This window comes from Sebastes fasciatus, chromosome 11 (genome assembly GCF_043250625.1).
Source record: "Sebastes fasciatus isolate fSebFas1 chromosome 11, fSebFas1.pri, whole genome shotgun sequence".
Lineage (NCBI taxonomy): Eukaryota > Metazoa > Chordata > Actinopteri > Perciformes > Sebastidae > Sebastes > Sebastes fasciatus.
The window spans coordinates 9,118,509-9,142,484 of record NC_133805.1 but is presented as its reverse complement, the minus strand read 5'-3'; the positions used below and the strand labels follow the sequence as shown (position 1 = coordinate 9,142,484).

Here is a 23,976-nt window from a genome sequence, read left to right as displayed (position 1 = left end):
TGATGTTTTAAGAAATACGTAGCTTTCTTAGTCAACAAAGGGAAAACTGTTATTTACAACAATTTTTTGTTAGCTTAACGTTTTGTTTTGGTCAATTAAAACTGACAGTAATTGTCTGTCTTTATATTTACGACAAACAAAAAAGCCGTGAAGGCATCACTAGCGCAAATTAAACCAACCGGGTCGACAGCAAGGCCTATTGGTGGAGGCTGCGTTACACGTCATGAACGCGTCATATCTTTTGGGTACCACACATGCGCAGTAGAATCTGGTCTTACAATACATTATCAATCACTTTAACTCACTTTTATTTTAATGTTACAACCCAATTTAGCCTGGTTTGGCCTTCAAATCCCCAAATCAGTGCTTAATGGCATTCATTGATGTAATAATATTATAAGGTATTTATTTTTTTATTTGTATAAACCTTTTCCAAACTACATTAAAATACCTTTAAGTCAAACTATATTTAAGTGTTGTTGTGGTGCTGCATATGACCTGCTGCTCCCTACTCCCACTAACCAAAATAAACATCTTTACTCCCACTCTCCTCATGCAAAAAAAGGTAAAGAAAGCAGTCCCTGGTGGATCAAAACATTAAAATAAATAAAAATAATTTATTGTAAATGTACACAAATCTGCCAGAACTTGGTGTCTATTATTTTAACTATATATAAAAATATATATATATAATATAATATATATATATATATATAAAATATATTATATAATATATATATATAATATATATTATATATTTTATATATATAATATATTATATATAATAAATAATTATATATATATATTATATATTTTATATATATAATATAATATATATAAAATATATTATATATTATTTATATATATATTATATATTATATATAATATATAATATATATATATAATATATATAAAATATATAATATATTATATTATTTATATATATTATATATATATATTATATATTATATATATTCACTGATTTAAGGGAGTGGTACAGGTTTCTTTCTTTTGATGCTTAATATGAATACAGGAAAGTGGACGACTTAGACCCTGTAATTTTTTACCAATTTTTACTCGCAACTGCTTGTAGTGTGTATAAATGAAATGAGTAAATTGAATATCAGTGTGACTGCCTATTGCCTAACAGGATCGAGAACACTATAAAAGACAAATCAGTGGGTCTTACCTCCATCGTCAGAGCTCAGTGAGTTGCATCATTCCACTTTTAACAAAGGCTTTTAGTTAATCAATGCTGCCACAACATTTGAGTAGGTTATGGGCCTTTTCTGCCCCCGAGCTCAGCCTTTCAGGCAGCAGGGCCTTCTCACATGATGTGCAGTACCCAAACACCGTCTTGATATACAAATCATGTTCCACCCGTTGGATACAGGAGAAAACTGGTCTTCAAAAATGAAAATATTCTCAGCTTAAGTCCCGCCCACAATGTGGCCTACTTTCTCTCATTTTGGTTGATACGGTAGTATTCTACAAATACTATAAGCTGGTAAAATTTGTGCATCATTATTTATGAAACACACAACATCTATTGCATGTCTGCCCATTCAGGGAGAGGGATCCCTCCTCAGTTACTCTTTCAATTTTTTCCTGTTAAAGATTTTTTGGGGGGAGTTTTGTCTCGTCCAAATCAAGGGTGTTGTATGCTGTACAAAAGCCCCCTGAGCTAACATTGTGATATTGGGCTATATAAATAAAATAGAAGCTCCTATGCATTATAATCTGCTGTAAATAGGACACAATTATTAATCGCTGTGCAGGAATGGACATAACCAATCTTGTGTACAAACAGTTCACCTCCTTATTGCTTCTGCTTCGTTAAAGTCTCAAATAATACACACAAACCTGCTTTCACTGTAGATTGCTGTTATTCATTTCACAGATACACTCAGATCATAAAACAAGAATAGTAACTCACTGCCGTCATCTTTGCACCATAGTACACAACTGACCGGCTCTACATTATACAATACACCCATCCTCCTAGCACTGCTTCAGTAACTAATACGCCACTTTCCCTCTCCCTCCCTCTCAACCCACACCCCTCCCCATAGAGTGAAAACAATAACAGTACATCCACCCACTGGATCCCCTTTTAGTTCACAGACCCGTCTGGACACAGAAGACGTGACCAAACGAGATTGGGGGGATTGTGGGATCTGGATCCAGGCTCTGCTCAGTTACACATGTCCAGTTTCATGTAGCGCTAGAGGACCAGCATTGAGGTTATTTGATAAGAAAAGGGTATCTGTACAGCAGGGGTCCCCTTTTGGTCATGGCTGGGAATGTCATGGGAAAGAACAGGTTTGGAGGGAGGAGGACGATGACGAGTCGTGAAGTAAGAAAGAAAGCTCAGCTTTTTGCCATTTTGTCAGAGGTCAGAGAGGAGGATCGAAAAATGGAACTGTGATGATGAAAAAGAAAAGAGATGGGTGCAAACCTGCTCCTTTCAAAAATCCCTACTATAAAATAAATGAATAAAAGTAGCAACAAAAAAACCCACATTCATCCATAATTTGATACATAATATGGTAAAAATAATTGATGAGGAATAACATGATTCGTTGAAGAGAAGAAGGGGACTAAGTCAGATGTGTTCGGGGAGAGGGGTTCAGTCAATCCTCTGAGCTTGATGAGGAGTCAGAGTCCTTCTGTGCTATGATGACATCGTCCAATAGCGCCTCTTGATCCGAGCTGTCATAGTCCCCTTGGGAAAGGCTGTCGCCGCCCTCCATTTTAACGTCAAAGTCCGGACTGGTGAGGAAGTGATGGGAGGTCTCCAGGTCCTCCTCGTCCATCATGTAGGCTCCGTCTGAGACCAGAGTCTCCTCTTCGACGCCGTCCAAGTTGGGGTCTTCGGGGGTGGGCTCTGGAGTGCGGTGGTGGTGGTGGTGGTGGTGGTGATGATGGTGGCGACGGCGGCTTTTCTTGGGGATCTCTGAATGCTCGGACAGCAGTCGGTGGAAGAAGGTCTCGGGCAGGAAGCCCTGTGAGAAGAATAATTATTAAACTAATTAGTTTCCTTTATTTGATGCTGCGGTAACCACAGCTCCAGTCTTAATGTCTTTGAACACCTAGTCCGTATTTTTCGTACAAGTTTTAAAAAAAGATGTTACTCATAGAAACCTTGCCCACTGAGTCTGATGCGTTTTATTATTCTATTTGGGTGCCATGGATAGCGCTATGAATGAATGACATTAGCAAGGAGCTATCGTTTAGCTGCCTAGAGCACAATCACTACTGTATAATCTTTCGTACATCCTTTGTTTTGCAACCATCCTCGATTCCAAGCTGTTCTGCAATCACCTGCCACAATCTATCTTTAAAATGCTGCATCTCTTTATTCTTTTATTTCTTTATGGTTAAGTGCTTTGTGCTGGGAGACGGAGTGAATCAATTTATCAGATGCCATTTTGGATGATGCCGTTTGCACAGACGGTGGCTTTGAGAGGTCAAACAACAGTCTTTTGCCTTTTGATGGATGCGAAAAAATGCAAAAAATCCAACCTGTTCCTGGATGAAAGTTTTGGAGTCGGTGTGTAAATGTGATTGACACAACCTGAGGTCATATTTATTTTTAAACAGGTGACAATTTCGTACGAAAAATACGGACTTTAATGAGATAAATTCACCAATCAGGGAGAAAAACATTTTTCTGTGCCGAAATGCGATCAGTTTGGAAAATTCTCTTCTAGCAAACCACCATTTCCACTAAATTTCAGCTATACTTTAAAAGTGTTTTTGAAAGTCAGACCAACACTTGCCATGATAGTGACAGCTGCTATTTTTGGTCTGCATGGAAACAGTAATAAATATCCATTTTCAGTGCAAAATGTAATACAGTAAGCTACTTTTTCTACTAAACAGAGGTTCAGAAAGTCATATTTCTAAACAACACTGCTCAGCAAAGTCTTGTAATAATAAAACATTTCGAATACGTACAGAGTTCCTAACGGTTTCAGACCAGTCGGGTGCTACAGCGTTATCAGGATTCTCCTCCAGATATTCCCTCAGGTCTTGCAGCATCGGACAGAAAGCAGCTCCAACCTACGGAGGGGAAACATTTGGATGTTTGTCTGTTAGCAAGAGATAACACACACAGCCAACAAATCAGGTGTACGATACCAATCGCTGTATGTCCCCACCTTCTTTCCTGTCCTCATATTAATGACTTTGACCTTCTCGCTGCCCGTCACGGCTTTATCGGCCCTCCTCCTCCTCTTCCTCTTGCTCCTGTTCACAAGAAGCTGAGGAAACGAGACAAATTATGAAATAAAGCAGAAACATTGTTAAGATATATTGTTTTCTTATTAGCCTGAGACTAGAACCTTATAGAGTGCTACAGGAATGAGTCCTAAAACCCGGAAATGAGTTAGCATTTTAGCTTTTCCGGTTCCTTCGCCTTGAAGTCAGTGGGTTTTCAGTTAATGCCTGAAATAAGGTCAAGCTCAAGAGATTTTAACATTTTGTTCAACGATATAAAATACAGTAAATATCCCACTTGTGAAGTTTGAAGCCTTTACCTGTCTCAAAAAAAGGCAGTTGATGGTTGTGGCTAAAAGTGGTTAGATGAGACTTCTAAACGTCATCACGCCGACTAGTCCTCCTTTACAGCCTCGTTGTGTATACTCGCGCTCATGCGACCGTGGTGTAGTTCGTTTATAGTCTAGCGTTAGCTTTTTACTTCTGGCGATTGCATTTACCCTTCAAAAATCATAAAAGTTGTGTTCATTTGTGAAGATTATCTTGCTGAAAAAAACATTTGTTTGCCACAGAGATTATTTTCTGCAATAATCCAAAACCCAATGGGAAAATCCCATTAGCTTTTTGTCGAGGGAACCAGGGTGATGCTAACTTCCTGTTTGATCATCCCTTCAGCACTCTATTGCTGTATAAGCAAGGAAAATTAATTGATCAGTTGGTCCTTGTGTCACAAATATATACCTCAAGCATGTCTCCCTCCACCTCATAATCTGGGTTCTCCTTCAACCAGGTGGGAGGGTCCCTGCGGCGAGGAGTACGCTCCATCGGATCATTGAGTCCGTATGGGTCTGATGACTAAAAGAGAGGCGGCCAAAAACAAAGTTATCAAACTAAATCCAAAGCAGTTTTGTTTTTGCATCCGACTCTTCCCGCACTATAAAGGAGCACATGTAGATCTGATTCACGTACCTCTTGGTCCTTACGCCTCTTGCGGCCACTGCTCTCTCCCCCTGACCCATTGGGCATCAGGGCCTGCTTAGAGAAGGTCAGCTTCAGCCCTTCCTCCTGACAGGGTGACAGACAGAGAGACCTCTAGTTTAGTCATGAACTACACATCACAGCTACAACTTGTATTGTCTGTTTTTTACTTTAAACACCGATTCAAATATTTTCAATTGCCTGCACATGCCTTAGATAACATTAATTCACCCTTCACTGTTTTCTCACCCTAAGGAGCTTGACCGTGAACTCTCCATCTTCTCCGTCCTCCCCAGGGCCACCAGGCGTGCCACCAGGTTTACGGATCACCCTTGTGTAGGCCATCTCGTCTCCCGCCAGCTCTGAGCTCGGGTTGAACTGAGCCTCGGGCATATAGCGCCGCCCTGACGGCCACTGACCGGTCAGCGTCAGCGTACACAAACTGTCCAGACGGTTGATCAATACACGGTCCTGAGACAAAGAAGGAGCCCCATGTATCAGTCATTCACAGCAATAAAGATAACGCATGCTTTATTCCTTCCAGAGAAATGCTTAGTTTAGACATGGATTATTTACCTTGGGCCAATCCACTCGGAGAGGATCGGGAGGAAGAAGGCCATCTTGAGATGGAGTCATAGAGAGTAAACTATTGTCTTCATCCGCGTCACACAGCTTCATGCGCGCTAAGAAGAAAAAGGGAGAACAATTCGATTTTCTGTGTTTTTTCTGTGCATTCAACATGTTTCTCTTTAACTACCAAACTTACCTCTTTCCACCTCTTCCTCGCTCTCTGCACTTTCATCACTGCTGCCCGATCGCCCGGATGACGATGAGCCTGAATCAGAATCAGAATCCGAGTCCGACCCTCCCTCTCCCTTCCGTCCTCCTGTTTTTCCATCCCTCCCCCTGCTCCTCTTGAGGCTCCAGCCCTGTTCCCGTGCCTTGCCGTCATGGTGACTCAAGGGCGTACTCTGCAAGTCAGCCCTGATTTCAACTCCGAGCAACCGGGTGTCCTCTACAGCTACCTCCTCCTTCACGCCAGGCGCGTCCTCCTCAGTCTTCAGCTGGCTGAGGGGCAGCATGATGAGCGGTGCCTGAGGTGGAGGCGGTGGGGCCTGCTGGTTCTGGATGAACTCATCCCGAGCCTGACCGAAGGTGAACTGTGGGTCTGGAAAGATGGAGAGCTCAGTGCGGCTGACGCCGTGCAGCGAGGCGCCCAGCATCAGCTGGCGATCGTGTTCCGCAATATTCCACCAAGCGGGCAGCTCGGAGCTGGTCGGAGCCAGAGGCAGACGCTCCTCCAGAGACGGGTGGGGCAGGACTCTCTCACGGAGGCGACGCAGGAGGCTGATGCGGTAAAGGGTACGGGAGGCACGCTCCTCAGTGATGGGGGCCACAGTTTGGGAAATCTCTGCTGAATCTGAGCAGGATGACAGAAGAGATATTTACTATAACATGACTCTACTTTTATCAAACTGCCAAAAAGGAAATCTGTAAATTGACATATTAAGAGTATAAAAACCTGCAAAGAAGACCTGTGCATATGCAGTTTGAGCCAAGGTGTTAGATTGAACATTGTGAGCCGCCACAAAAAGTAAGCATCCTACACTTTACCTGCTGCTCAAGTAGCTAAGTCAAGTCTTTTTTTGGCAGCATGTGTAGCGGTAATTACCTTCACCGCGGCCTGGGCGCAGGTGGCAAACTCTCCGGCACATGGCGACAAAAGAGCGGAAGTATCGGCTGAGGCTCTCGTCCTTTTTTTTATCCAGACGAGCGAAGGTCCGGAAGCGGTTCCAGTCAAATTCAGGATCCCCTCCGTCAGGAAGGCCTAGCTCCTTTTTTATCTTTTCAACACCAAAGGTCGATACCACACGGTAGAAGTCGCATTCTTCCCTACGCGTCCACCTGGGAGAAAGACAGAAAGGCAAGTGGAGTGAAGGCTGAGAAGAAAAATATTAAACATTTGTATATATAAAAAGAAAAATTGGCACATCCCTAAGTATTATGTTTTAAGTCTTCACTGATACTACAGTTGCATGCTAAGTTACTTTACTTTTACTCCACTAGTTGTCCGACCTTCCACTTACAGAAGTGCATGTAACCAAGTCATACCCCAACACGTGCACACAAGTGACGCTACACACATTCCTGCCAATGACTTTACACTAACTGATCTACAGGTGGCTGTAAGATACGCAGCAATGCACCAACAAAGGCAGGAAAGAGGAAGACTGCTTGGTAGTAAACATGAATCTAAAACAAAACAGATTTAACATTTTGAAGTAAAAGGAAAGAAATACATTCATCACATTTGGTAGACCTTAAGTATACAACCCAATGCATTTGGGTGAGAAACACTGAATGTAAACATAGCTTTTGTTGCCATGAGTTTTGCACACTCTTGCAATAGTAAAAGCTTTGAATTGAGACAATAATCACCACATGAAAAACTTAAATATTCGCTGACGTATAATAAGAATTGTCAATAGAAGAGAAAATAATAATAACACCAGTGTACCTCTGCTGGCGCTCCTGCCGTGCAATCTCCTTCAGCTTGCTGGCCTGTTCGCACCGCCTGCGCCTGCGGTCACCCTTTGCCTCTGCTTCGATCTTCAGCTGCTCCTGCCTATAGCTGCGCTGGTAAGCTGTGATCAGCCGCCGCATCCGCGCTGTAAGCGTCGAGCTGGAGGGCCAGGAGCACGCACCGCTCTGGCTGGAATAGCTTTCTGTGATCGCTGGCCCCATCTTGTCTTCCACAGAAATCTCATCGTCCACGTTCATGGAGTCAGGCTGGAGGACAAGGTCAAGTAGAGACTCATTAAAAATTATTTATCGCTATTGGTTAGTTCCAAAATATTCAACAGTGTTTGCAAATCGATTCAATGTGCAGACTTCAGATTCGTACCTCCTCGAAAAGATCTTTGGCGTGTCTTGCCGCAGGCTTGAACTCCGGGTCCTCTGAGTACTTATCATAATCAGCACTACACAACACAAACAATAAAAGTGCCGTTAAGCAGGGCACCCCTTTCCAATATGTTGCATGTAGTTATAATGAAAGGGAAACTTTGAAACTGACATGTTACAACGTCCAGTTAGCTCAAGTCTACTATAAATCTATAAGAAAATAAGTTTTCATTGGCCCCGTTAGCCAGGATCACTCACTCGTCTCCCAGCTCGGCATCACCAGTGTGCTGCTCGGCGTCGATGGCCTTGTCGTCAGGCCGACCAGCTCTCTCCAGGAAGCAGAGGCAGGGATCAGCACGCATAGTGGTGTACATCTCATAACCTGGTAACACAGATAGAGTCAAGGCTGTTAAATGACAAAAGAAAAATGCTCGACACATTGTGCAATGACCAGATCGGAACGTTGAACATGACCACCGCTGAGTGAGAAACTGCTTTGTATTTAAAGGAACAGAGTGTTGCATTTTGGGGGATCTATTAACAGAAATAGAATATAATATACTTAACTATGTTATCTTTAGTGTATAATCAACTGAAAATAAGAATTGTGTTTTCGTTAGCTTAGAATGAGCCCTTCATATCTACATAGGAAGCGGGTCCTCTTCACGGAGTCTGCCATGTTAGAACAGACAAGTCCAACTCTGGCTCTAGAGAGAGCCTTTTGCGTTTTTATTGTTGTATTGTTACCTGAAGGCCACCGTAGTTCTCAGACAAGCTTGTGAAACTGCAGTAACGTGAGCCGCAGATGCAAAAACTGTGGTACCGCCAGCCGCCATCTGACTTCCGTTGCTCCTAAAGTAGTGTTATTATGGTAAGGGTGGCCTCTTAGCGGGGTTTTGCACTCTGCGGCTCACGTTACTGCAGTCTTGGAAAGAGGAGTGAGCGGAGAGGTTGCAATCTGCAACGACACTACGAGATGCAGCCAAATCCTCCACACTATACCTTTAAGCCATAACAAATCCTCCCCCTATTCTCATAAATGATTTTGAGCTCATACAGAGAGAAAACCTACCATGTTTGAATACGCCAGCAAGCAGTGAGCGGTCTGCTTCAGTATCCCACCATCCTGCAGGGACCTCCTGCTGCTCCATCTCAGGCATCCAGATATCAACATCCCTGGAAAAAAATAAATGACTAAATGCATGGCACACTGTGTTTGAGTGTGTGTCTGTATTTGGCTGAATGTACAAACGGGCAGTATTGGATACCTGCTGTCAGCCCCTTTCAGGACAGCGTCTGCATGTTCGCCTATCACCTCCTGTTTCAGGTAGTAGAGCATACGCACCCTCAGCAACACCCTGAAGAAGAAGAGAGGTTTTAGTGTTTGAACATGGATGACAATGTTTTCACATGTGCGAAAACACAGCTGACTGGGCTTCACTGACTTGTTGCACTGGTGCTTGAGGTGTTTGCGGTAGCTGTCGTCCAGAAGCAGGGTGTCAGGGTTGTACTTGCGGATCCACTCCACCTTCTGTACATCAAACGTGCTCTGAGCCTTTACTCTCTTACCCTTCCTGCCTCTTGGAACAGGGATAGACAGGCCTAAGCAGAGACCAAAAATATACAGTTAATTCCAAACATTTCAACAGACAACAAGGAAAGGTCACCAGCATTGATTATATGAGGTCATGGATTAAGTAGTTGTTTTTTCTTTTCTACCAAACAAACTAATTTATCAACTTTTTCAGTTTGATTTTATTTAAAACATCGTGCGAGCGACTCTGCGTGCAGCTCCTACCAGAGTGGTTGAGTAGTGTTTGGGGTTCACGGCCGTTCTCCGGCGGCGTGATGAGCTCCCAGATGAAACTCTTGATGTTCTCATCTCCACGATAGTGGAGCAGACAAAAGACCAGGATGACGCGGCAGATCGTCTCCACGTCACGTTCACTCAGACGACGCTTACATCTGGCGTGGGATAAGATGTCCCTCCAGCGACCCCAACTGGAGAAGAAGAAAGCAGTTAACAGAGTGAGAACAAGGGACAAGGTTAATGAGTATAAATTGAGAAATGTAAGTCTACGTACCCGTAGACAAGCAGGTGTTTCTCCACCCGGAAACAGTCGGTGCGGCCGTAACCCCCTCCGCTGTGGCGGTCGGAGCGCCGGGAGGCACGCGACTGCCTGGAATTGGCAGGTGGATACTCGTCGTCGCTTTCCGGATCAGACAGGTCTCCACCTTCACCTCGTAAAGTGGAGTACTGGCGGGTCTGCTTGCGGACTCTGGGCGTGTCGATCACGAGGGTGTTCTGTCGGGGGAGAAGTAACATTTTGTCAATTACATATCACTCTGAGCAATATATAAGCATTTAACATAATATACAAGAGTATAACTACACAATACATTAGTAAGATCTACAGTATTTTACATGCTGTGGCAATCTGCACTGGAAAACTTTGATGATCTTCACAAAAAAAGAAAAACATCTTGCACTTACCTTTCGGTTCATAGAGTCCATGTCTATGTCGGCTTTCTTGGCCCACTTCTGCCAGAATTCAGGGTCATCGAGGGCAATGTCGTTGCGGTTCTCAGAGGCCACAAAGCTGGCCTTGGAGAACGTGGAGCCCTTGCCCTCGCTCTCGATGGTGATGGTGGTGGCTCTTCGCTGAAGGATCTGGTCGATGTCCTCCTCGCAGAAGCGATTGCCTTCGTCGTTCTCATCCATGATGGCAGCGTAGGCTCCCTTCCTCAGCAGGTCCTCAATCTCCTTCTTGGAGAACTGCTGGACCTGCTGTAGGTGAGGCAGAATGACATTTACACAAGCAGAACAAACTGGATTAAGCAAACTCATTTTTCAAAACGGTATTTCTTTCTTACCCCGTTGACGTTGCCTTCTTTGTTGCCACTCATGCTCTGCAGGACGGCGCGGTCCAGGCCGAGCTTCAGACTGGCTTTATCCAGCATCTCCCTCTCATAAGAGTTCCTCGTGATCAGACGGTAGACTTTGACCGCCTTAGACTGGCCAATACGATGACACCGTGCTTGGGCCTGACATAAGGATAAAAGAAGGGTCAAAAGAGCATCATATGCAGCTGCTGACATAAAAGATGAGAAATCCAAGTTTTGAACATAAAATGTAAAAACATACACGTAAAGATGGTTTGTTTTTCAGTCTCATGGAACTCTTTTTAAACCAGACATAACAGTGAATCTTGTACCTGCAGGTCATTTTGAGGGTTCCAGTCAGAGTCAAATATAACACAGGTGTCAGCAGCAGTGAGGTTGATACCCAGGCCGCCAGCACGGGTACACAGCAGGAAGACAAAGCGGTCCGAGTCAGGCTTACTGAAGCGATCGATGGCAGCTTGTCGTAAGTTCCCACGCACTCTGCCATCAATTCGCTCATAAAGGTATCTGTAAAAAAAATAAAAAACAAAAGTGAGCATACTTTACATTAACACATCACACAAGTCCTCATAATACAAATCATCAGTTGCATTAAAATACAGCTTGGCCTGCTTACCTTTTGTTGATGAGGTAGTCCTCCAGAATGTCTAAGCAGCGCACCATCTGGGAGAAGATGAGCACTTTGTGGCCACCGGCCTTGAGGCGAGGCAGCAGCTTGTCCAGTAGCACCAGCTTGCCGGCCGATCGAATCAGGGCCTGCAAATGGAAGTCGGGGGCCATGGGGTCATACACCTCCCGCAGCTCCGATATGATCTTCTCTTCCGCGCCTGGACAAAAGAAAAGAGACATAAAAGGTACAATTTTATTATGCTATTGAATTATGCAAGCTTTTCACAAGCAAATCAAGCTCAGACTGCTTATTGAGGGTAAGCTGCAGCTTTAGAGAATCATTCCACTCACTCTGCAGAATGGCACCAAATAAATACATACTACAGTGACTAATGTTTTTCAAGTGAAATGTTGATACTACTTGGAATTGCCCCTTCAAATGATTATATGGACACTGTGCGGCACTATTCAGGTCAGTTACTATTGGAAATATATATTTTTCTAGCCTGAATATAACAAACATACAGTACATGCAGACAGCAAGAAGCCCGGTACAAAGAGCTAATAATGTGATGCAATACCATTGATGAGGTAGGGGTGGTTGCAGCACTTGCGTAGCTCCATCATAGTGTTGAGCAGGTTGGGGACATTGCTGTTACTGGTTACCCCTAAACTGAGGAAAGTGAAGTTCCTCTCCAGGATGGCCCGGTAGTACTTCTTCTGTACATCCGTCAACTCAACCTGAGAGATGACGCAGTCAAACAATCAAATTGTTGCCTTATTAGTGTCGTTCAGATCTCCTAACACAACTCAAAGTTTACACTTAATGTGCACCATTTAGACTAACCTCAATGATGGTCTCCTGTTTGGGTGCCAAGTTCTTCTCAACATCCTCTTTGAGCCTTCGTAACATCATGGGTTTCAAGATGGCCTGCAGCTTCTGGACCTATGGACATGAAAAAAAAAAAAAAGATTCCTCAGTGACAGCTATACAATACCAGCAAAATGTGTGTGTGAATTTCAGTGTGTCACTGACTGTATATTACATACCTGTTCCTCTGTTTTGAGGTCTCCAAAGTCTCGGAGGAATTCACTTTCAGAAGCGAACTGGGTAGGCTCCAGGAAGTGCAGCAGGCTGAAGAGTTCCTCCACAGTGTTCTGGAGAGGAGTGCCGGTCAACAACACCTTGTGTTCCTGAGAGGAAACCACAGAACACAAATAGAAGATAAATAGAAGGACAGAGGGAGGAGAGGCATTGCAGGAAGAAGGGTGAGGAACCGGAGAAAGAACCAGGAATAAGTAGGGAGAGGAAAAAGAACATAACAGATGAAGACAAGTTCAAATTAAGTCCTAAAATCCTTTTAGCCATTTAAAGTGAATGTCAAACTGTTTCTGGTTTCTCACTACAACAGTCTTAATCTAATTCAAACTGTAAGCATTTCTTAAGTGCAACATTTAACCACACTACCAGCATCCTGTTATTCTCTGCACATTTCACCATTGGTTTTGTTCCAAATCCACATTGGGCTGTGGTCCACTCACCAGATCCAGCATTTTCAAGCTGTCCAACAGCTTGCAGTTGCGATTCTTGAGGCGGTGAGCCTCATCGATGATCACGCAACGCCAGGAGATCTCCCTCAGCTCTGGGCAGTCAGATAACACCATCTCAAATGTTGTGATGAGGGCGTCAAACTTGTACGCACCTGGGATCAAGTGGTCCTGTAGACAGAATGGCAAATTTTCATCAGACGTGTTTAACATCAGTATACCACAGCATGCATCAGCATTGAATCGCAATATTTTGAGTGGCAATATTGTATCGATCCACGTACGTCAAGTATCAAGTTTATATTATATGAACTATTAACCTTAACGATGGGCCCGGTCGCTATTCCGTCTTTCAGAGGTTGTAACCTTAAAGCTAAAGTATCATATGAAACTAGAAAAAGCTAAGGAATTGATTAGTACCAACCATGTCATACTAGCTTGTCGGGTAGAATGCTAAATAACACTCCAAAATTACGTTAAATTTTGGCGAGGAAAAACTGCTATGGTTATTTTCAAAGGGGTCCCTTGACCTCTGACCTCAAGATATGTGAATGAAAACTCTGAGATGATCAGAGTTACAACTGTATCTTATTAGATAAAACAGACTACATAATTTGCAGTTGAAAAAAGGGAGCCGGTCATTTTTGTGAAATAAACCCGTCAGGGCGATGCGGTGGTCTTGCATTAAGAAATCAATAATTTTACACAAAGATGGTCCGCCAGAGTCCGAGATCAGAACTGCTTACATAGCAACGGTCTGTTTAACATAGCAGAGGTCTGCTATAAAGAGTATTCAACAAAGCCGTGTAACAAATCGCAATAAATCGCAATAAATCTTATCGCAATACAGAGCATAATCACAAAATGTTTAAAATCACAATAAGAATTATTCGTGACTTAAGTATCGTGATAATATCGTATCGTGGGGCCTCTGGGGATTCGCATCCCTAAAAGCTAATCAACAACAATCGCAATCAGTAACTCCAGTACCTTGTCATCCTTGAAGTACATCTCGTACTGCTGGATCATCTGTCGGCTGGCCAGGCTGCCGTGGTAGACGATGGCGTTCATGTCGGTCCATGTGCTGAACTCCCTCTCCCAGTTGGTGATGGTGGAGAGGGGAGCGATGATCAGGAAAGGACCCGTGATGCCAGCATCGTACTCCTCGGACAGCAGCGCGATAGACTGGATGGTCTTCCCCAGACCCATCTCATCTGCCAGGATACAGTTCTGCCTGAGAGACAAGAACAATCAATCAATCAATCAACAAGCATCACTACAAAGGGACTAACTTTTTTCTAGAATATAGATGACACAATGCCTTCTTCGTGTTATGCTCAAAGTTGCCATTAATACTTCTTTAATTACAGTGGCAATCAAGTTTAAATGTGGCTTCAGAATGCACTTTGCTACAGGCGACCATGGAGCGTATTGTGTGTGCATGTGTGTGATAAATACCTGTTGTACCAGTTGAAGAGCAGCCAGTTGACTCCTTCAAGCTGGTACTCTCTGAGCGTGTTGCCATTCTTGTACTCTCTTGTCTCCTCCAGCTTCTTCCATGCACTGGCAGACGGTCGTGGCTGAGGAGAGAGGGAGAGAGGGAGAGAGAGAGAGAGAGAGAGAGAGAGAGAGGGAAAAATGCATGAAAAGGAGAAGAGAAGAATGAATTAAGCGCTTCTGGCTATCTTCCATTCGACTGCTTACCGTTCTTTTCAGGCGAGGTTGTCGGTTTACGATTTTGCTGAATTCTTCGACCTTGCCCTCGTCCACGTCCTCCTTCAGTTCCCAGGTGGCGTCTTCGTAAGGCAGAGAGCACCACTTCACCAAGTAGTAGATAACAGGCTAGAGGGAGACAGACGAAAAGCAAATATTTAACTATTGCAAACATACTACTTCATAAAAGAAGAAATAACAGCACAAGAGTTCAGCTACATATCCCCAGAGGGGAACAGCTAATATCTTTTCTCCAGCTGTGAAAGTGATTTCTTGACTAGGCCTGGTCTCTCACCTCGCCATTGTCTTTGTCGACACTGTGGGAGACGTCCAGGATCCTGTCCGCCTCTAAATAGTCTGGATTAAAAGCCTCCTCATCCTGAACAGAACCACAGAGTCAGAGACAGTACAAATATGTAAAGAGTTATAGTTAAATAAATAAGAGGTTTCAGGATGTGCTCCTCGCTCACCCCCTGGAAGAAGCGCCTCATCTGTGCGTGCTTGGTCTTGAACCTCTTGATCTTTTGATGGATCCTCTTATCTTTCTCCAGCTGACCCAAACTGGCCCACTCGCAGTGTAAGTAAGAACTGAGAACGAGAGAGTCAGGTTTTACTCATTTAGATGTCGACTCAAGAAATAGAAATAGTCTAAACCAAAGTTATTCACTGAGATATCGAGACTTACTAGTTCTTGTATTTTACAAAGAATTCCTCAACAGTGATGTACTGGCCCAGCGACACCTTGAAGACAAGAACAGGTCTTTTAGGTTTTTATGATTCTCAAAATTAGATTTAATTAAAAGAATTAAATAAATGGAATAAACATACTTCCTTCTTGGTCAACCTCAAAGACAGAACTTTGTCTACAATGGCAGCATCTTCCTCACTTGGGTTTTCCTGTAAAAAAAAATAAAAACGTAAAACACATAAGATTGTTGATCTACAATCCAAAATGCCACAACCTTTGATCTGATTCATCAAAAGTCTTGAATTTAGTACGGACATACTTTTGGCGAGTATCTAACATTACAACTTTGACATTTTTAAATCACATGAAAAATTACACTTTTATTAAAAGTCAAAGTCAGGATTTTTGAAAAAAATTAGGAAAAACATTTTGTTTATTAAATGTTTTTTTCATATGAAAAATATTTGTATACTGGACATGTGTGCATATCTTTGATATTCAACTTGCTATGAGTTCATAGATACCAAATACTTGATTGTGCTCCTTGTAGTTTCTGAGATACAGACATTTTCTTATCATACTATATCTAGTCTTTGGGCACATGGGACTGCGTTTTTTTCCAAAAATATAATGGAGTCTGTTGCCAAAACAGGAGTACCATGTGCCCAAAGACTAGATATAATACGATAAGAAAAACTCACTTTTCAGCCAAACTGTTTGAGCGATTTTGAAAATGTCTTCACATTTCTGCTAAGGCAAGCCCAGAGAACACTTCCAAAGGAAATAACATTTTCAGTTGTGGGCACAAATGGATGTATATTCAAATCCAACATTGCAAATACACAACACGTATAAACCAACAAACCCACCCCACTTCAACTAGTGTCCATCTCTTTATGACAATTCTTTCAATCTCACCAGAGATTATTGTTACAATACTTTTTCTACTCACCACAAAGAACTGCATGCTGGGCTGCCCGTCGACATCCAGCTCCAGTTCCTGTTTCAGCTGCGCTGCTGTCCCGCCACTGATGGAGGCCACAGCCGCCGCCGTCGTAGTAACGTCTACGTCTTCCTGCTCATCCTCGTCGTCCGTTATTTTGATATCCAGGTCCTCCGTGTATTTCTTCCTCTTCACCACGCGATTGGAGCGCCTCTTTTGGCCAAAAGACAGAGTTGGAGAGTGAGTGTGTGTTTAAAGGTCAAAGCAGATGAAGCGTTATTTAGCCTCCTGCGCGATAAGCTAGTATGACATGGTTGGTACCGACGGATTTTTTAGGTTTTTCTAGTTTCATATGATGCAAGTATCACTCTAGCTTTAAAACAGCTACAACCTAAAAATTTTAAATTGTATTAAAGAAATTAGTGCCGTTAAAACAAATTTGTGTAAGCGTGTTATGAACGCGTTAACTTTGACAGCCTCACTAATTTCCAAAAGTGCACTGATCTTAAATTTGTGTTTGTACCGTAATCAGGTCATCATCCAGCGCAGTAGGTGAGGCAGGGCTCAACTCGCCATCAGAGTGGTCTGAGGACGCATTTCTCTTTCTTTTCTTTGCTCCCACTAGAGTAATAGTGCTGCGGGAAGATGGAGGGAGAGAGGACAGACAAAGACAGAATTAAGTAACGGACGGTAATGAGTATTGTTTCCTACAAGGTTACATTTCCAAACATACAGAAATAAGTTACTCCCTCCCTCACCTACTCTTCACACATCACTCACTTTGTCTTAGTCTTGCTTTTGCTCTTGTTCCCAGACCCAGGTATCACTGTGCCTCCAGCCACTCCAGTTGTTCCTCCTGGTGTCTTCGCTTTGCCCTTTTTGTCAGCCCCTCCTGTAGTTTTGGGCGTCGTTCCTCCAGCTACGGGACTTTTCTTCTTGCTTCCTCCTCCGCTGCTCTTTTTCTTAGCGGCGGACACTACGGTCACAGTGCCCCCCAATTCTGGGGAGGTCTGAGTGGCTGGAAGCTCGTCCTGGTTCAGGACTCTGGGCAGGTTCTTCTCACCGCGTGCTTTGGCCCGGGCTATAGCTTCAGCCACAATGCGGTTCGCTTTCTCCTGCTTGCACAGGATCTCCACTCGCCGCACAGAGGCGGGCTCGCCAGGGGCCTTGGTGATGCGGATGGCCTGGGACGGAGTGGTGGTCGTAGTGGAGGGGCCTGCGGCCGACGTGTTGATGACCTTCACCACAGAGACTGTGCCGCCAGCCGAGGATGCTGAGCTTGTCTGTGTGAAGGACAAAGTTTGAAAGAGCAGAAAACCATAAGCCCCGCTCTATATAAAAGTATGTACTGTACGTATATAAAATAAGGAAATGTCTATGCACATGTAGAGGACTACCTGTGGCTGCAGAAGCATTTTGAGTGGCACCGCAACTCTCTGTCCTCCTTGGCCCTGCGAGATCTGCAACACTTGCGGGCCGCCGGGATTGCCAGTGCTTGAGACCAGCTGGTACTGTGAGAGTGAAAGAAGAGAGATGTCAAAGCACAGTCCCTTTGAAAATAGAGACTATAAAACGATAAGATGGAGGATACGATCTGAGAATTTGGCAGGATTTTAAAGAACTCTGCTTGTTTGGCGTCTTATCAACAGTCAGGTAAGAGCAGTATCAGTTTCATCTGTGTTCTAGGATTGGGTGATAGGACGGTATACGCCATGCAAAGGTACAAATGTAACCATCGGTAAAGATTTGGCAATACCGTTTCCATCACACAGTCGTTCTTTTTGACAGCTTTTTGAGATGAAAGATGAGCAAATCCTGCAGGAAAAGTCAAGTCTTTTTTTCTTTCGGTATACTCTACAAAACAAACTTGTGTGATTTTTATATTGCACTGACTGAAGTCAGGCTCGTATTTATTTGCACTTAAAATTATTGTTCACACGAACCTTAAAGCTTCCATTTTGAAAGAACTTGTTGTGAGTTTTTAACTCAAGTGTTGTCAAAATTAGAAATACTGTGATGGAAGATTCTGGCCATATCGCCCACCACTACTTCGTACTCTCCTAGTAGATATATCGGCCCAGTGTGTTTTTAGGCTGGGCAGACACCTTCGATGGAGCAATGCTATCCGCTTCCTTCTGCTTTGAGACTTTGTGCGAAGCTAGTCTAAACACATCATGGACCAATGTCTGTTCTGAATGCACAGAGATGAAACTGATGTTGATCTTTTCATATCTAGCTCTGGATAAGACAGCAAACATATTTCCTAAATAGCTGCCATGTTTCCTTAAACTGAGAGTATAAAACAGCACTACAAAACAGAAGCCCACTCAAGATGTTTTTCTCTAACTTAAATGATGTTGTGAACTTGTGATAATTTATCAATTTTAAGAGCCAACAATCAATTTGACTGAACCGAAGAGCTGTTTTTTGTTTTTTTAACCTGAAACCATTCAGTCTTATGTAACAAAGAAATCTGATAAAATTCCTACCGTATTCTTTATCATTTTTTCTGGAACTCGCCCACAAAACATTTAATGTCCCTGTATGGCTAATAAAAGATGTTAGCGTTGTCACGGGGTCAGATTTCAGAATACACCATTTAAATTGACTATTGGGGAATAGTTGAAAACTTGACTGTAAGTAGACAAATGTCAATATTGAGTGTATTGCTTCTATTATTATCAGTAAAAGACCTTCAACACCCCCTTTCAACTACATCAATAGAAAATAACTAGCAGCTTGCATGAAGACAGCATTTCCCACTATCACAAAAGAGAACATCAGAGCTCAGAGTAATTTATCATACAAGAGAAGAAGAAAAAGAGGAGCAAAAAGAAATTACATGTACTGTAGGAAACCACTAATCTGATTAAACAAACAGGTACTTCCAAACTCTATAACACTTCTTTCCCACCTTGATTCCTCCTTGTTGGTTGGGCTGCTGTTGCACCTGCAGCTGAATTGTGAGGACTTTGGGCTGCCCTCCAGCCTGGCCGGCCCGAGCCTGGGTCAGGGCTGCTAGCTGGCTTCCCTGGAGCACCAGTTTGCCTCCGGGGAGCTGCCCCAGCACAAGTCTAGTTGGGATCTGCTGCTGGCCCCCTTGGGCTGTCTGCACCTGCTGGACCTGCTGGATTTGACCTGCTTGTCCAGCAGAGCCAGCCTGGGAGGGCTGCTGGAGAACCAGGGTGATCCGTTTCGCTTCGCCACCCTAGAACCAGATACACAGAATGAGACTCATTATGACACTCAGGAAAAAAAGACTTGACCTAAAAATACAGCTGGAGAAACTCAGCCATGACCCTGATGGCAAATCACTCCAAGCGTCACCTGCTGTGGTGCAGCTGTCAGGGTGACACCTTGTGGTCTGCCTGCTGCAGCAAAAGAGGTGGTGCTTACCTGAGTTTGGGCCTGCATGGCTGGCTGGAGCTGCACCTGGCCTTGGACTTGGATCTGAGTAGCTTGGCCCTGGGGCTGGCCTTGAGCCATCTGCACCTGAACCGTCTGGCCCTGCGTCTGCTGGGGCATGGAGGTCAGCAGCATCTGTTTCACTGGGCCGTTGGGAGACTGCAGCAGCCTCTGCACCCCTGCAGCACCCACCTTGACTTGAGCTTGCCCCGGGCTCGCCTGATTCAAGACGGTCCCCCCCTGCAGTATGGACATGCCAGGTTTAAGAGTTGTGCCAGACAACACACGGATGACCTTTCCACCCGTCTGGCCTGTGGCTCCTGATACAGTCTGCAGCACCTGGGCTTGACCCTGGGGACCTTTGAGAATGACAATTTTACCACCGGCCTGCTGTGTGATGGCAGCTAACTGCTGTGCAGTGAGCTGATGAGTTATCTGTGTGAGATGCTGCGTGGTGGCGGTGGTGGTGGTGACCGGGGAGGTGGTAACAGTCAGAGGTGAGCTCAGATAGACAGTGGTAGTGGGGACCACGGTGGTAGTGCTGACAATGGGTATGGTGGCCTGGGCCTGGATCTGAGGTACAGTATCAACCGGGACAGGGGCAGGGACTTGGGTTACAGTGGGAGCCACAGTTATTGAAACAGTCTGAGCAGTCGCCAATTGCACTGGCTGCTGTGCGAGAATTTGCACGGGCGCAGGGTCCGGGATGGCAGGAGCTGCTACAGAAACACCCAGGCCCGCGTTGACCGTGAGTTCGGGCTCGGTCAGTGGGTCCACTTGGCCCAGCGCAAGCTTAAGGGCCTCCCCCACGGGGTCCGAGGAGCCCTGAGAGAAGGAGTCGTCCGGTAGGGAATCCAGGTTAAACAGGGGTGTGTCCTCAAAGAGGTCCATGATCGGGTCCGCCATCTTGCCCACTCCACACAGGGAGACGGGCACAACGTATAAAAGACTCCGAGATGGAAGCTAAATGGTCGCAGTCCAGTTCTTCTCAACTCTTAAGTAAACAGCTGGTAAAAGAAGAGAAATACTCGGGTCAGTGAAGCACAAATGAATGACTTATTTAAACAAATGCTATACTGATGAACTTATAGCTCAAACCTGTATACTTTAACATTAAACTTAAAACACACACTATCTGGACTATCTGCATCTATCTGCACTACCTGCAACCACCTCTCCTAACCACTGGTGCACTTTAAACTTACTTTACACTACATTCCACATACCGTTTTATAGACTGCACATATTACATCTATTTATTGTACACTACATTTTTTTATTGACGGACGGTACATGCTATGTCCATTCACTATGTTCATTCACTATGTATATTCTGTATTTCGATTTATTGTTTTATAATCTTTTTGTACACCTGTACCTCTGTATCTGCGCTTTGCTGCTTTGACACCTGAATTTCCCCCCGGGGATTAATAAAGGTTCATCTTATACAACAACTGAAATTTGGTGGGCTTCATTCAATGGTTACTACACACATTTGTTATAGTACACACAGATAACAAGGAGCAGAGAGAAACTTGTGGCCCTTTATGGCATAAACGCAATCCTGTAACTTCTGGTCCTTGTTTCCTTTTTAGCTCCAATTTTGACAATCAAAATCAACAAAACCTATATCAAAATAACACATTTAAATGTGGTTCCTAATGCACAGAAAGAATGCATTGTTTACTAAATCACAGACAACTTTCATATGAGCACAGTTATCTTCTTAAGAGCTGTGACTGTTTTTACTCTACTGTGAGTTAACCCATTAATTAATTTAACAATTATGAAGTAAAACTTTTTTAAATGACATATAAAGCCCAGTAAAACAAATGACAAATGACAAAAATATTGTTTTTGAAAATAACACCCAACTCATAGTTAATCTTGTCCATAAGAAAACGCTTTCAATGCCATATTAAGGGGTTTTAAAATACACATTTCATGCAGTTATATAGTAATATACACAGCTATACTAGCCAGGAAACATTCTGTGAATGAAACTAGTTGGTAGTGAAGTCAGATGAGGAGGGTACTGATGCTGGAGGAGGTAGGCAGGATGCATGGCCACCTTGTCCATAAAAAACGCTTTCAATGCCATATTGAGAGGCTTTAAAATACACATATCAGGCAGTTATATAGTAACATACAAAGCTATACTAGCCAGGGATTATTCTGTGAATGAAACTAGTTGTTAGTGAAGTCAGATGAGGAGGGTACTGATGCTGGAGGAGGTAGGCAGGATGCATGGCCACCTTGTCCATAAAAAACGCTTTCAATGTGATATTAAGAGGTTTTAAAATACACATTTCAGGCAGTTATATAGTAATATAGAAAGCTATACTAGCCAGGAAACATTCTGTGAATGAAACTAGTTGTTAGTGAAGTGAGATGAGGAGGGTACTGATGCTGGAGGAGGAGGTACAGTAGGATGCTTCTCTCCTCTCTCCTCTCTCTGGTCGTATTGCAGTCCACTAATTAATTTAACAATTATGAAGTAAATGACATATAACGCCTAGTAAACAAATGACTTGTGGCCCTATATGGCATAAAGGCAATCCTGTAACTTCTGGTCCTTGTTTCCAATTGTATCTCCAATTTTGACTATCAAAAATCAACAAAACCTATATCAAAATAACAAGTTTGGTTCCTAATGCACAGAAATAATGCATTGTTTACTAAAATCAACTTTCATATGAGCAGTTACAGTTATCTTAAGAGCTGTGACTGTTTTTACTCTACTGTGAGTTAACCCACTAATTAATTTAACCATTATGAATAAAACTTGTTTTTTAAATGACATATAGTGCCCAATAAACAAATAACTGCCACTGAATAATAACAAAATATTGTTTTTAAAAAAATAACACCCAACTCATGGTTAACCTTGTCCAGATATGCCCTATATGGCAAATCCTGTAACTTCTGGTCTTTTTTTCCAATTTTTAGCTCCAATTTTGACTATCAAAAATCAACAAAACCTATATCAAAATAACACATTTAAGTTTGGTCCCTAATGCACAGAAAGAATGCATTGTTTACTAAATCAACTTTCATATGAGCACAGTTACAGTTATCTTAAGAGCTGTGACTGTTTTTACTCTACTGTGAGTTAACCCTCTAATTCATTGAACAATTATGAAGTAAAACATGTTTTTTTTTAAATGACATATAACACTATGACTGCCACTGCATTATAAAAAAATATTGTAAATAACACCTAAGTCATGGGGCACCTTGTCCAGAAAATGCTTTCAATGCCATATTAGAGGGTTTTAAAATACACATTTCAGGCAGTTATATAGTAATATACAAAGCTATACTAGCGAGGAAACATTCAATGAATGAAACTAGTTAGTGAAGTCATATGAGGAGGGTACTGATGCTGGAGGAGGTACAGTAGGATGCTCTCCTCTCTCTGGTCGTATTGCAGTCTTTCTCACACAGGTTAGCATGTTAGCTTCTACTAGCTTGCCCTTTACAAAAAGCCTGCGTGGCACCTCAAACATATCAAGCCTTTTAAACATGATGTCGTATATGTTTTAAACCTTTTCCCTCGCTTCTGTGTCATTCAATAACCAACCCATTCTAGTGTACCGGACTCCCTTCAATCTCATCAACAAACCCGGACCAAACCAAAGCAACGTGCCACAATATAACCTGAGCTAACGTCTAACGTTCAGACTCCGGGGTTAGGCCGCAATACTGTTTCGCTTGGTCCGCGTCTTATCTTACGGGCAGAAATACATGGAAATAACCCTCGTATCCACTAGCCAGACTCTCTGGGTAATAATTTCGGGGTGCTAAATTTACCTTTGCATCGACACACATGGCTTTCTCCGTCTCACAACACTGTACGATTACAGGAAACGGCCAGAGGAAGAGCAGGAACTAACATTTCTTGCCAGAGAAAGCGTAAGAATTGCGTGCCCTCCTCTGGATGCTATGAAAGCGCTGATTGGTCCGTTCTCTCCAGAGCCGGCTGGATACTCTTATCTCATTGGCTGATTGAGGTGTCCGTCATATGGGAACGGGCCGCTTCTGGGGCGGGATGATGAGAGAG

At 43.3% G+C, this 23,976-nt stretch overlaps 1 protein-coding gene across 2 annotated transcripts; it reads right to left on the bottom strand.

Moving 5' to 3' along the window:
* Positions 1-1,867: 1,867 nt before the first annotated feature.
* On the bottom strand, positions 1,868-23,865 carry chd8 (chromodomain helicase DNA binding protein 8). 2 transcript variants are annotated; one of them, XM_074650353.1, is made up of 39 exons: positions 23,727-23,865; positions 19,905-20,920; positions 19,423-19,716; positions 17,906-18,019; positions 17,289-17,791; positions 17,032-17,143; positions 16,518-16,721; positions 15,706-15,774; positions 15,563-15,618; positions 15,348-15,465; positions 15,173-15,256; positions 14,869-15,006; positions 14,623-14,744; positions 14,155-14,398; positions 13,159-13,335; positions 12,667-12,810; positions 12,464-12,562; positions 12,198-12,357; positions 11,624-11,834; positions 11,319-11,514; positions 10,978-11,148; positions 10,598-10,891; positions 10,188-10,408; positions 9,902-10,104; positions 9,549-9,705; positions 9,372-9,461; positions 9,176-9,279; positions 8,362-8,485; positions 8,105-8,180; positions 7,718-7,989; positions 6,872-7,104; positions 5,966-6,619; positions 5,776-5,882; positions 5,449-5,670; positions 5,191-5,286; positions 4,963-5,076; positions 4,164-4,265; positions 3,961-4,065; positions 1,868-3,005 (listed from the first exon to the last, which is right to left on the bottom strand). In XM_074650353.1, exons 2-39 carry the CDS (start codon positions 20,817-20,819, stop codon positions 2,634-2,636), a joined length of 7,677 nt encoding a protein of 2,558 aa, XP_074506454.1. In that variant the 5' UTR covers positions 20,820-20,920; positions 23,727-23,865; the 3' UTR covers positions 1,868-2,633. The 2 variants fall into 2 exon arrangements, with proteins under 2 accessions (XP_074506454.1, XP_074506455.1); XM_074650354.1 differs by having other exon boundaries at positions 10,598-10,888.
* Positions 23,866-23,976: the final 111 nt, after the last annotated feature.